This window comes from Silurus aristotelis (assembly GCF_946808225.1).
Source record: "Silurus aristotelis genome assembly, chromosome: 16".
NCBI classification, from domain to species: Eukaryota; Metazoa; Chordata; class Actinopteri; order Siluriformes; family Siluridae; genus Silurus; species Silurus aristotelis.
The window spans coordinates 12501733-12515546 of NC_139589.1; the positions used below are offsets into that span (position 1 = coordinate 12501733).

The 13814-nt window shown below is 36.6% G+C and overlaps 1 protein-coding gene across 4 annotated transcripts in view; it reads left to right on the forward strand.

The window, feature by feature from the left end:
- Nucleotides 1-13814, forward strand: part of LOC310739340 (5-hydroxytryptamine receptor 4) — a 45539-nt gene that overhangs the window by 13226 nt on the left and 18499 nt on the right. For 2 of the 4 annotated variants that reach the window (XM_083565244.1, XM_083565245.1), the window contains exons 2-6: nucleotides 1344-1434; nucleotides 1528-1671; nucleotides 2365-2565; nucleotides 5887-6040; nucleotides 7283-7848. In XM_083565244.1, coding sequence (XP_083421370.1) covers nucleotides 1406-1434; nucleotides 1528-1671; nucleotides 2365-2565; nucleotides 5887-6040; nucleotides 7283-7848 — 1094 coding nt within the window. In that variant the 5' untranslated portion in view covers nucleotides 1344-1405. The remainder of the gene's footprint in view (nucleotides 1-1343; nucleotides 1435-1527; nucleotides 1672-2364; nucleotides 2566-5886; nucleotides 6041-7282; nucleotides 7849-13814) is intronic. The other 2 variants (XM_083565247.1, XM_083565246.1) reach the window with 2 other exon arrangements.

Below are 13814 nucleotides of genomic sequence, written 5' to 3' on the forward strand. Positions count from 1 at the left end.
CCTCCACTCCCCGGTCATTGTCATGGTTGGCGTCCAGTTCCGGTTCCCCGCCATGGAGGTCGCTCCGGCTCCAATCCCCGCCGAGGGCTTTACTCAGCCTCCCGTCAGCACCGAGGGCGTGGCTCCGTTCCGGATCCTCCTGCAAGGTGTTGTTCCATTCCGGCTCTCCGCAGAGGATGCTCACCAGGCCTCCGTTGCTCCCAGGCGTCTAAGGAGGCCGTCCTCGGAGTGCCCTGGCCCGCCTGGCATAGGTGGGTTTTGGGGCGTCAGGTGTCGCCCCTGGAGGGGGGGGTACTGTCAGGGATTCACCCTGCCACGCCCCCCTCTGTAGCTGTCAGGGATTCACCCTGCCACGCCCCCCTCGATAGCAGTCACGCTGCTTCCCAAGATTACCGACAGCTGTGGCTCATGAAAGATCAGACTACATAAACTCACGTTCTTGAGTCACAGGCTGTCGGTCGTTATATTGTCAAGCTGGACAATCGCGTGGCTGCTCGGCCGCCGGCTGTATATCCAAATTCCACTTCCGACTTGGATTACTCATTGCCGAAGGCTTTATGGATTATGCTTGGGACATTCGAACTCATAGCGGACAACGCGTATCGAGCGGATGTCTTTGTTTGTTATTTTCAACGGCTTATGAGTGTTTTTGTGTTGTACGGTGTTTTGAAATAAAAGGACAATGATCGGACTATATCAGCTTCCGCGTCTGCAACCTGACACCGTTCACACATGATTTAATGTAAGCGATGACATGAACTAACTTTTTAGTCTAACATAAATATGATTATGAACTGTAAAAATATGATGTCATCCTAAAAAGATTTTACAATATAAATTAAATATTTACATAAATATAGGTGTCAAAATAATACCTGCTAAATCATGCCACTCAATCTTAAATTATTTTAGTCTTACAGCATTTTATTCTTTGCATAACACAATGTAAATTTTTTTAGATATAAAATGCATTTCAAAAGTATCATTCATTCATTTATTTTCTGTAAATGCTTTATCCCAGTCAAGGTCACAGTGTATCCAAATCTCATCCTTTGACAGTAATTCTATGAGATTATGGTGAATTTGTTGAACTGTAATGATTAAGAGCAACATGACAACACGATCATATAAAAACTGCAGAATTAGGAAGATCTTGCAGGAATGTAGGAGTTATAGGTGTTAAAGGAGAACAATGACATTATACCAGCAGCCTACATTGCAAATGTTGGTATTGTGGTTAATTTTTTCAGAAGTTTGGATCTGAAAACTTATATATGATTTGGTCCCAGTACTCCCATTTTGCTACTTATGCGAGAAATTGAGCTGTTTTTTTTTTTTCACAGAGGCACTGCAGTGTTTAGTGTCGAGGAATCCCATCGGACTGTCTCCATGCAGATGACCAGTGATGGCCACGACGGCCAACCCATTAGAAGAGTAAGAGACTGCACATTACTTTTGGATATACTTTACAAAATATATACTCTTATTATATTTTGTATTGGAACATCTGCCTTTGATACCATGCAGATCAGTTGATGAAGTGGTGAATGAGCACATTTTTAACCCCTTCGAGAGGATCATTTTGACATTCTTCCTGGCAACTATTATCATCATGACAGTTCTTGGTAACCTGCTGGTGATGGTGGCTTTGTCAAGGGACAGGCAGCTGAGGTAAGGGTACTTCCTATAAGTGATTCACTTATAGTGAATTGATTTACACCGATTTGTGGCCTGTCAAGCCAACGTGTGATTCATCACAAACGGGATTTGCAAAACAAATCATGGTAGAGATAATGAAGCTTCACAAGTGCATAAATAGCGTATTCTTGCAAATAAATTACATTCAAAATCATATTATAGTTATTTATTTATGCCAAAGTCTAATTGCACACAATTTACTTATTGTTGATTTCCATGTGGCTAATTGTTTTAATTAAAATTAATTATTTAGCAGTCTGGACATCTGATTTACATAATACGCACTATTAGCATGATGTTAGCACAATTGTTAGTGTATGCTTTTTTTATTACCTGGTTAATATATACTTAGTTTAAATTTACATGGCTTGTTAGCTGCTTCTGCTGGAAAGACAATGTTGCTATAGCATTCTGCTGTGTGAAATGATTCTTGATGCTAATGTAGCTAACATATAAATTAATCTCATTGACACCAGTTCAGCATTATGGAGCCAGCATGACTTGATTGACTTTGCTAAGTTGTTCAGTGTCTCAGACAGACTTACTTGGAGAGTTTCTGCCAAAAAAATGGATGTAGCTCCATATTAATCGATTTATTTGGGTCATAGGAGGCACTGATAGGACTACATTTGATTGAAGTGACTTGTCCCTTTTTACCTATATTAGGAAGAAGAAGACCAACTACTTCATTGTCTCCCTGGCATTCGCAGACCTCCTGGTGGCTCTTTTAGTGATGCCGTTTGCAGCGATAGAGCTCATTACCGGCCACTGGAGTTATGGAGAGACGTTCTGCCTTGTGCGCACCTCACTGGATGTGCTGCTTACCACAGCATCAATACTGCACCTGTGCTGCATTGCCCTAGACAGGTAGGTCCATCAGACAAGCTAATGAGGTTTTGTTAATTAGCCTGAGAGGTGAAACAAACATTTGACCATTTACTTTAACATTTACTAGAATAATTATTGTGGATTGAATTGCATGGTACTTCCTGTATTACACAGCTGCCTTGTTAGCCATCTGGGCTGCTTGGTCATAACCAAAGGCCTGTTTATCATAATAACAGAGAGCCCTTGTTAGAGCAGGTAATTGAAAATCAATGCTGATAACCCACACAATGGAACAAGCTGATGCATCTGTGTTTATTATTCACTCATATCTGATTGGTGTTTTGTGACATTAAGTATGTTTGGATGCACTTTCGATTCAGTGTCACGTTTGTTCTCTTTTAGTGTGCTTTTCAATATAAATGTGTAGTTTGCACTGCAGCACTCTCAGACTGATTATAAATTTGCATTAATTGTTAGCAACTTAATATTTTCTTCTTTAAGTAACTTGCTGCTGAAGTAGTATAAGGGTGCTCTTGTCTGTTTTTGGTTTTATTCAAAAAGAAAGAAAGAAACAATAATAGATAGATAGAAGTTTCTTTTATGATTAAATCCTTTCAGTGTGTAACTCCCAGTTAACAGCTTGCCAATCATTTATATGTATATGTATACACATATATACTATATTTTTGTCATTTATTTTGTTAAATATATAAACAATATATTGAAACATTGATCATTTCTATTAACACATTTAGGCCTAAGTAGAAAAAGTTTAGAATATTGGACAACTCATAGGTTGCAAGGGTTCAATGAGTAGTTCTTCATTAACACATATTTCATTCCTATTAACTCATAGAAACTAATTCATTGTTGAGTATGTTTGTTAGTCGGAGTTATTTATAAACTAAGCAGTAATTACTGAGTCTTAAATACTATTTATGGATTCCTACATTTCTCCTTCTCTAGCTAATTATGGATCTAATGATTATACCATCATTAAATCTCAATAAAAAGGCCTATGAAAATCCTTAAATTATTCCAATACCTCAGTGTCTAAAATGTAAAAGTTTATAATATTAGTTATTATTGGCCTCCTCAGAAGAACACAGATTCGGAGCATTTATTTAGCCTGAGTATTTATTCATCCAGTCAAGGTATTAAAGGAAATAATAACCTGTCAAGTACACAGCTATAATGTAGCAATAAGTAAATATTACTCTTCAATTTACTTATTTTCCTGGTAACACTTTGTTCAAAGAAAAACATATTAGGCATTTATTCAATTTGTGTCATTCTCCAACAAAGCCCAAAATAGATAAATGGACTATTTAATATACACTGTTTAACCATAACAAGTAGATGCATTATTAGATGTAATAATGTGCAATACATTCATTTTTTTGTAATCTGTAAATTATTCCCAAATTAATGATCTTAGTCCAATAATTATACACTAATGACTTGTTTGCACTAATGGAAAAACCAACAAGCAGTATTCAAGCATTTATTGTTGAGATTTTGTCAAGTCAAGTTAATTTTTATAGCGATGTGTATTTATCCCTGATGAGCAAGCCTTTAAAACAGGCTTTAAAAGTCTTCAAAACAATACAAACCACTGGAGAGTGAGAACTAATATGAACACCGACCGGAATGTAAGATTATGAGTAACGTCCTTCCTACAGTCTTATGCAGTCATTTAAGGTTATGAAACCATGAGCTACTGAGAAATTCATAAAATAGCTCAACATATGAGATCATCAAAGATCCAAAACCAGCTTCTCCATGCCAGAGCGTTTATACACTGGAGGTCCAATGTCCAAACTCTACATGAGGTGGAATCCAGCTGGCACTTGGACATTTTGTGATCTTTTTTGTTATACTGTTGGTAAAATAGGTCTGCATATGTTACATGTATATAATTATATTAAAGTATATACCGTAATTTCCTGACTATTAAGCGCACCCAAATATAAGGCGCACTCACTAAATTTTACAAAGATTCTATAAGCCGCAGGTGTCTACATTAAAACTAACGAACTTTACACAGGCTTTAACGAAAGACAGGGTCTGTTAAACGGCTTGTATCTAAACAGTAGCCTACCAAGAAAGTCATTGTTCAGTCTTCCTCCTTCCTTTCACAACAATTTCTCTCAGGAGTTTTTCTTTTGGCGTCGGTGTGAGTTTAAAAATCACCATCGGTGAAGCTTTTCTCCCGATGCCGTGCAGCTCAGAACACAGGTGAAGTGTGTTTTTTCATGCCCGGTTGTTTTCAGCAGGGCGAATGATTCAGATTTCCTGTTGACAGTCCGAGTGAGCGGCAGGTCAAACGTCAGAGGAACCTCATCCATATTTATGATGTGGTGCGGCCCGATTCAGTGGGAGCGCATCTGATTTAATATAAAGAGTTTCATTGGTTCACCTGAACCCGTTCGGCAATTTAATTGGTCTAATTTAATTGGTCTGAGTTGCATTATCAGGAAAAGGGAGGAAACTATGCACCCCAGTTCTGGTAAGGTCAGAGGTCATTTTTCAGGGGCAGACAAATAGGAACACAGGACTAGAATGAAGAAACAAGTCACTTGCTTGGTAATATTAAGAAATAGACGGCCTAAAATGTATTACACACATTTATTACAATCCAGGAAAAACTTTTAAATATCACTCAGAGTTGCTTTAAATGCCTTCCATAATGTATGAATATTCTGGTGAAATGTTATTATACATAATATTAATACACAGCAAAATAGCACATATGGTCACAAAAGCAAAAAAAAGACTTTGCATGACTTCATTTGTATCCCTTAAAAAGATGTTTTGTATGTGCAGTGTTTAACATGCATAATATCATTGTTTATGCACTAAAATTATGCAATCCTGCATGACTTTAGAGAGAACAGCTGTGGCTCTTGTACTGCACCTGGTCCATACGGCAACAACGCTCCTTCTTTCTCCCACTATCTTTTTTCACATCTCTCTCTCTCTCTCTCTCTCTCTCTCTCTCTCTCTCTCTCTCTCTCTCACACACACACAAACACACTCACACACACTCATGTTCACACATGCACATTTTTGCACTCTTGCCTCCGACAATTTTATTCATCCCATGGTGCCATTCATTCTTCTTCCTCCACCCTACTGAGTGATGAGTCATTTTCTTTTTTTTTGTGTCTCATGCCTGTCAAGAAAAAATGCTACAGTATGAAAGTGTTGTGATTTACAAGTTTCGGTGAAATTCATATGAAAAATCGGGACAAGATTTGGTTAATAGGTGTTTTAGGGGGTTATGCAAGACACCTGTTTACTCAATGATGTCTATTAATCACACACTACACATTCACTTATCTAGTTCTCGTTTGGCAGGTACTATGCAATCTGCTGCCAACCGCTGGTCTACAGGAACAAGATGACGCCTGTGAAAGTGTCCCTGATGCTGGGGGGGTGTTGGGTTATACCCTTGTTCATCTCCTTCCTTCCAATCATGCAGAACTGGAACATCATTGGCATTGAGAAAATTGTAAGTGGATAATCGGTGTTAGCATGTGAGCTTTGCTTGTGGAATTCATTTCACAATACAATGCAATGCAATTCTACAAAAGCACCCTGCATGCTTTTACAAAGACTGATACATTTCGTATAATCTGTATAATAAGACCACAAGCTCATTTGGCTAAAAGCTAACTTTTTTCGCTGCTGCAGGGCTGAGTGGAGCTTCTCCACTGTGACCTGAGATTTACATATGCTGTCGATGATGAAGGTTCACTGGAGAGCATCTGTATAGAGTCTAGCCAAATTAAACCAACATTCAGTTCCTATTTTGCTTGTATAACTTAAAATGAAAAAAAAAAAAGGCACAAGCAAATCTGCAAATCATATTTACATATGCATACATACATACATACAGTTTTAGTTTATTATATCAACTCAACCGTATTCATTATTCAGTTAAAAACTGGAAATTGTATTATGAATTATCTGCCATAACTATTTTAAAAAATTCACTTATATAATTTTAGAATTAGGCAATATGCAAGAAAGAAAACCTTTTAGCAAAATGATAAACAGAAGAGTGTGATTAAACACAGTTACAGTTTCCAAAGTAAATTTTCATTATTATTTAAACACCACATCCCAAGTGTTTTGTTCCTCTTTATTTCTTTTTATGACTTTTTTTAATAACATTGCACAACACTTCCAAAAACCCATTTATCGTTACCGTTTTTGTTATGTAATGTCTAAGAAACTATTGATGTTCAATTTCCAGCCTCTTTTCTCATGTAATATTAATAGAAAAAGTAAAAATAAAAAACATTTTGCTAAGAACCATTTTCTGACACACGATAAACTGTAACATTATATCAGTTGTAAGTTGCCTTTTTTATATGAATTCATTAATGTGTTGAAGAATGACCCTAAAGGTTAGGTCACATCTCTATAAGCATTTAGACAAATGATACACATATATATATATATATATATATATATATATATATATATATATATATATATATATATATATATATATATATATATATATATTACATACATACATACACACACAGGTCCTAGACAAACTAGATAGCAAAACTAACATATAGCTATGAACAGGTTACAGTCAAATGACAGTCCCAATACCCAAGTATTTAACACAAAAATAGACAAAATTATGATCAATGTGACATTCCCAAGCTCTACTTCTTTGTACTATTTTATTGATTTTTTTATATATTTTATAAAAACCTGTTGTTTCACACTTCAGATTGAGGAGAGGAAGCTCAGCCACAGTTCAAACAGGACATCCTGCATATTCATGGTGAACCGGCCTTATGCCCTTGTTTGCTCTGCCGTAGCCTTCTATGTGCCTCTGGGGTTGATGATCCTCGCCTATCAGCGAATCTATGTGACGGCTATGGAGCACGCTCGGCAGATCCGGATCTTGCATCGCGCCGGATCCACTCCCATATCCTCTTACTACAGTCACGAACACCCCGGCTCTAGCCGCATGAAGATCGAGACCAAGGCAGCCAAGACTCTGGCAGTCATCATGGGCTGCTTTTGCCTGTGCTGGGCACCATTTTTCATCACTAACGTGTTGGACCCATTTATCCAGTACAGCGTACCATGGCAGATGTGGACCACATGGCTGTGGCTGGGATACATTAACTCGGGCTTAAACCCATTCCTCTATGCTTTTCTGAACCGGGCTTTTCGACGAGCTTTCCTCATGATTCTGTGCTGCGGGGACATGCGCTATGCCCGGCAGGGGAGCTTTAGCCCAAGTAGACCTTGCTCAGCATCAGTAAACGGAACATCAATTGCACTCAGGTACAGTAATTCCTTCTTTCAGCATTCTGTTCTTCATAAAATGAAATTACCTAGTATATGAAAGCTTTATCTTTTATGTGTCTCTGGAGCTATCTTTGTGGGTCAAGTGCAGACAGACTGTATGTTTTTGTTATGCATAGACATTATTTTTGTACTGATGCTCATTTCAGCTTCGCCTATGGCGCTGCAGACAGAATGAATGCCCTTTGATCTTAGCCCTTCTTTCACTGGATTTCAATTTCTATCCATTGTATATGTATTGTATGTGTGATTACCATGGGTGAGAATTTCAACATGGTTTCCTGCATTGTGAAATGACAGAAAACCTGTTTATTCCAAGCTTACTTGTTTCTTTTGCGTTGTTATAAAAAAAAAAAAAAAAAAAAAAAAAAAGAGCAGCTCACGTGACATGCACCCTGGAACCATAATAACGTTCCTATCAATCCTAGCTAATATCACCTAACTTATGAAAAACATCTAATCTGACAGCAGCATTAATGCAGCATTGAACAGCATTGCAATATTAATAAATAACATAAAAATTGTTACAATGGAACAATTATAGTGTTATGATGAAAAAGATAAAAACTACAGATACAGCAGATAGAATATAAAGAAAACTCCGGTGCATTAATTTAATCAGAATATAAATCTTATGTACAGGTTGTACGTATTTTGGTTGATTATTCACATATATAGGACGAATGTCACATTAAGAGATTAACAGGATGCACATGCTCACATTGTGACATTTCTGACGCACTTTAAATCGGTGATATCAGACACCAACGCTGGGGTGAGGGGGTCTCGTGTGCATTCATTGTTTAGGGTTGTGGGGTTAAGGTCAGCTGTGCAGGCCATTCGACTTCTACCACTCTAACCTTGTCAAAGATTCATGGAGCTTACTTTGTGCACAGGGGCATTGTCATGCTGGAACATGTTTGGGTCCAATTAAATTAAATTGTAAAGCTACAACATCCAAAAACATTCCAAATAATTGTCTGCTTTTAAATTTATAGCAACAAAGAAACAAATATTGGTGTAATGGGAAGAAGCCCACAAAACACTGCCATATATTGTACCTTAATGAGTTAAGGCTTTTACAGTAATATACTGTAAAACCTAAGTTTAAATTGTACCAAAAATGCGTCATAGCAACAATAATACATTTGTGATTTTTGTGTGTCATTTTGTTTTAAATTGAAAATCAAACTACAGGATACAACATACTAAATACAATCTAAATTAAATATACTGTATATACACAGCCTTTTTCTTAACTCTTTAAACTGTGCATATCATGTATGCTGACAGGTTAAACTGCTCGCCCATTTTTTTCTTGTTTCATTAATTTTGACCTGTTTGGTTTAGCTAGGTTAAAAGGTTTTAGCATGTAGATTGTCAGCTATGCTTTATTTCCACTGAAATGATTATCATTTTAATACATGCAAAGTGAATACAGAAAAAGTATGCTCAATACACAGCAGCCATTTCTCAGAGTGAGGGGAAAAAAGAGATTATTGCCTGAAATTGTGCAGTGAGAGAGGTGGAAAGTGCATGCATTTTTTTTTTAGTTCGACAGTGTCGTGGTGTTTTGTAGTCACCTCTGTAGTGGCTTTGGAGAAGAGGATTTTTGCAATGTGTGACTTGGTGGGTGTGACTGTGGCATGCCTATTGCTAGAAGACTTTATGTGCTGTGTATAAAATCATGCAGACTTTTTAAACTGCTCATTTTCTCTTTTACGTGCACGTTTATTTTACTTCGGAACAAAATTTTTCCCTTTCAAACAGATTAATCTCTTGATTAACGCTGAAAACTTTCATTCTGCTGTGATTAGACAGATTACAGCAGCTGGGCCACCCTTCTGTGATTTGGGTAGCTTTATGTGTCTTCCCTCTTTATGGCTTGTTTTCGGACAATTATTGGTTGTGGGTGCTTTTCTACATTTTATTGTTATTGCAGTTGTCTGCAGCGTTTGTGTTATTCTAATTTTGTTTTTATATAAATCGTTTGCTGTATTGTGGTATTTAAAACCTACAGTGGAAATATAAAAGAGCCTAATTTTAGAAGAGTTTTACATGTTTTTTATATTTATTATATATACAATATCATATGTTTAACAAAGAAGATGGGTTTTTATAATATATTTAATTACACAGTCTACCATAGAAGCTGACTATAAGACTACTTGTAATGAATTTAGGAGGCAGAATTAATCTGTGTTTGTTTCATTGTTGCTATACGAGGTGCACTTTGTAGGTGTAAAATCACTGACTGTAGCCCATCTGTTGCTCTGTATAATCTGTCAACGCCCCTTTAATGGAAAGAGACCACCACTGAGAAGAAATGACTTGGGTTGTGGTTTACACTCTGTATAACAAAGCAAGGTGACCTACAGAGTGTTTAAAATCCCATCAACAATAACATATCTGATCCATCAACAATAAAACATGGTGGGATTGAATCAGATTTGTTATTGCTGAAGGGATTTTGAACACCATGCACACTTATTTCACTTTATCACACACTTGTTGGCTAAATATTTCACATCAGCATTGCTTTTGAATGTATAATGGAGCATGAATTACCTGAACACCCCATGTAAATATGAAATACATATAACATTACTTTTACCCAAAAGTAGTCACTCAGCCCTGATGGATTTATTTTTTTAATTAGTAAGCATATTTTATAGCCTCCAGTTTAGCATTAAAATAAATAGCAATAGTGGGCATACTGAAACTTAATTTAGAATATCAACATATATTCCACTGTGCAAAAGACACAGGCTTACCTTTTAAAAATAATTAGACATTTATTCAATAGTTTAACACTCAGAACACTAGTGAATGTATTTAGAACTAAAGAATGAAGAATGTCATGGTAATTTTGTGCACTATAAAATTTACACTAATATAATATCAACTGTCTAATCCGAAACTTAACCATTTCGGGCAATAAATTAAATCACACGCAAATATTGCACTGAATCAGTGCAAACTACTTGTGTTGGCTCTGTAATTATAGCTTCAAGTCATAGATTAGAAGTGCTCCAGTTCTAGTACCTCCAAGTTACCATGGTTAGATCACTGAGAAAGTACTTGAGTATGTTTATGATAAATGTACCAATTTATACATTACTGTATATATATTTTACTATAAAATCATCATAGTATAAATTATTTATTAATCAATTATTTATCACTAATAAATTATTTTTAGAAGTGGTGAACTGTGCATTTTAGAACCAAGTCCACCCCTTAATACCACAGCTATAGAAACCATAAATATCATCACAGCTATAGAAACCATCAGTATTATACTAAGAATCAGTATAACGGAGAGCTGCATTAAAGACAGGTATCTTATGCAGTGAGAATGAATGCCATAACTAAAGCAAGAAACCTAATTAACACAATTCACCAAGTCTCCTTTCACTGCAGCCACAAGTGCACAACATACATCATCTCTAGCAGAAGCATCAGTATTAACATTAGCATCTTTGTGCATGTTTTGTATGCATTACAGTTTTCCTGGGAATTTGCAAATAAGGCAAATTGTGTGTTTTTGTGCAAATTCAGCAGAAAAGCAAATGCAAAAATATAAATGGATTTTGAACTGTTTTAAACTGCCCAGCTTTTCTCAAAATGTTCTTGTAAGTATACCAAATCAATTTCTTCTCCTCTGGCACCTAGTGGCATGGGGCACAGTCATGTGGCAGCAGCTGAGTAAATAAATTCTTTCAGATACAATTCAAGAGCTTCAGTCAAACATTAGAATGGAAGAGAATGTGATCTTAATGATTTTAAATAAGACATGAACATTTCAGAAAATGCTAATCTCCTGTGATTTTTATGGTGAACAGTACCAGGATTTGTAATGCTCCAACACACAAAGAACTCAGAACAAAATATTCAGTGATCTTGGTGAGAGTGGGCAGAGGTTAGACTTCAGTGTTCAGATTAAGATTGGAAAACCATCACCTGGTTTTAAATTTTGTTTGACACAGTTCCATTAATATTCACACCATGTACTGTGTAACACCAGAGAGAAGCACGCTGTGATGACTCTCTGTCTCACTGGCTTCATTATCAGTGTGGTGATTGGAGGTGCTGCAGAGGAGGTACAGGAAAAAAAATCACATTCACATTCTGTATCCTCATTTGGCCATCAACCCCACTGCTGCCAGTCCTCCAACACCCACCTGTACTGTCAATCACTGTATTTTATATTCCTGTGGAGAAAAATCTCTATTATTTTTTCTAAAGACTACTGAAGTTTGCGTGGTGAAGCAATGCCTGGGCTTTATTCAGGTGCATGTGATTTGGTGGTGCACTATTAGCCTGGCAAAGGTTTACTCCTGCAAGGGGAACTTTGGACGTAGGGGTAGTGTGAAAGCCAGATACAACCAGCATTACTGCTTAGTCTAAGCTGAAGCCTGTGCATGTTGTTACTGCCAAGAAAGATTTATGAAGGATCTAAGCCAAAAATTGTTCATTATTTTTTTTCCTTCAGCATGATATTGGGCAGCTTAACAAGTTATTAATGCTGTAACATGAACATGATTTCCCTATAACAGCACCTGATTTTTATTCTTCTTACACCACAGCAATTTGTATAACAATTCTGTATTTATACACTATAACACTATATACTAATCTATATTTATCCATTTATAGCTATGGTTAATGTCAAACAAAACAACTGTGAATCAATTTAGTTTCTTTTATGACTCAAGTTTAAATACTACAGTGCTGGTGAATTATTGACTCTAATTCTAACTAGCTAAAAAGCTATTCCAAAATCTTATATGAATACATTAATTTTATAATAATATTACATTGATACAAATTTATCCAACATTTATCCCCATGTTGCTATAACAACTTCCATTCTTTTGTTTTCCACTAGGTTAAGAGTGTGTCTAGAGGGATTTGCTCATTTAGACACAAGAGCATAAGAGGTTTCTCATTAATGTTTGGGCTGTAGTCTGAATTCCTATTTATTACAAATGTTTTTGAAGTGGTTGAGTTCATGGCACTGTACAGGCCACTCGACTTCTTCCACCCCAACCTTGGCAAACCATGCTCTCATTTGGTTTGCAAGGGCATGTGCATGCTGTAATATTTTTGGGCTTTTTTCATAATAAAGAAATTATAATGCTACAACATACAAACCCGATTCCAAAAAAGTTGGAACACCGTACAAATTATGAATAAAAAAGGAATGCAATAATTTACAAATCTCAAACGTATATATTCACAATAGAATATAGATAACACATCAAATGTTGAAAGTAAGACATTTTTAAATGTCATGCCAAATATTGGCTCATTTTGGACTTCATGAGAGCTACACATTCCAAACAAGTTGGGACAGGTAGCAATAAGAGGCCGGAAAAGTTAAATGTACATATAAGGAACAGCTAAAGGACCAATTTGCAACTTATTAGGTCAATTCGCAACGTGGTATATATTCGATTGGGTATAAAAAAAAGAGCCTCTCAGAGTGGCAGTGTCTCTCAGAAAGTCAAGATGAGCAAAGGATCACCAATTCTCCCAATGCTGCGGCAAAAAAATAGTGGAGCAAAATCAGAAAGGAGTTTCTCAGTTATCATCATCTACAGTGCATAATATCATCCAAAGATTCAGAGAATCTGGAACAATCTCTGTGCGTAAGGGTCAAGGCCAGAAAACCATACTGGATGCCCGTGATCTTCGGGGCCTTAGACGGCACTGCATCACATACAGGAATGCTGCTGTAGTAGAAAATCACAACATGGGCTCAGGAATACTTCCAGAAAACATTGTCGGTGAACACAATCCACCGTGTCAAAGGCCAGCTAAAACTCTATAGGTCAAATAAGAAGCCATATCTAAACATGATTCAGAAGCGCAGGCGTTTTCTCTGGGCCAAGGTTGATTTAAAATGGACTGTGGCAAAGTGGAAAACTGCTCTGTGGTCG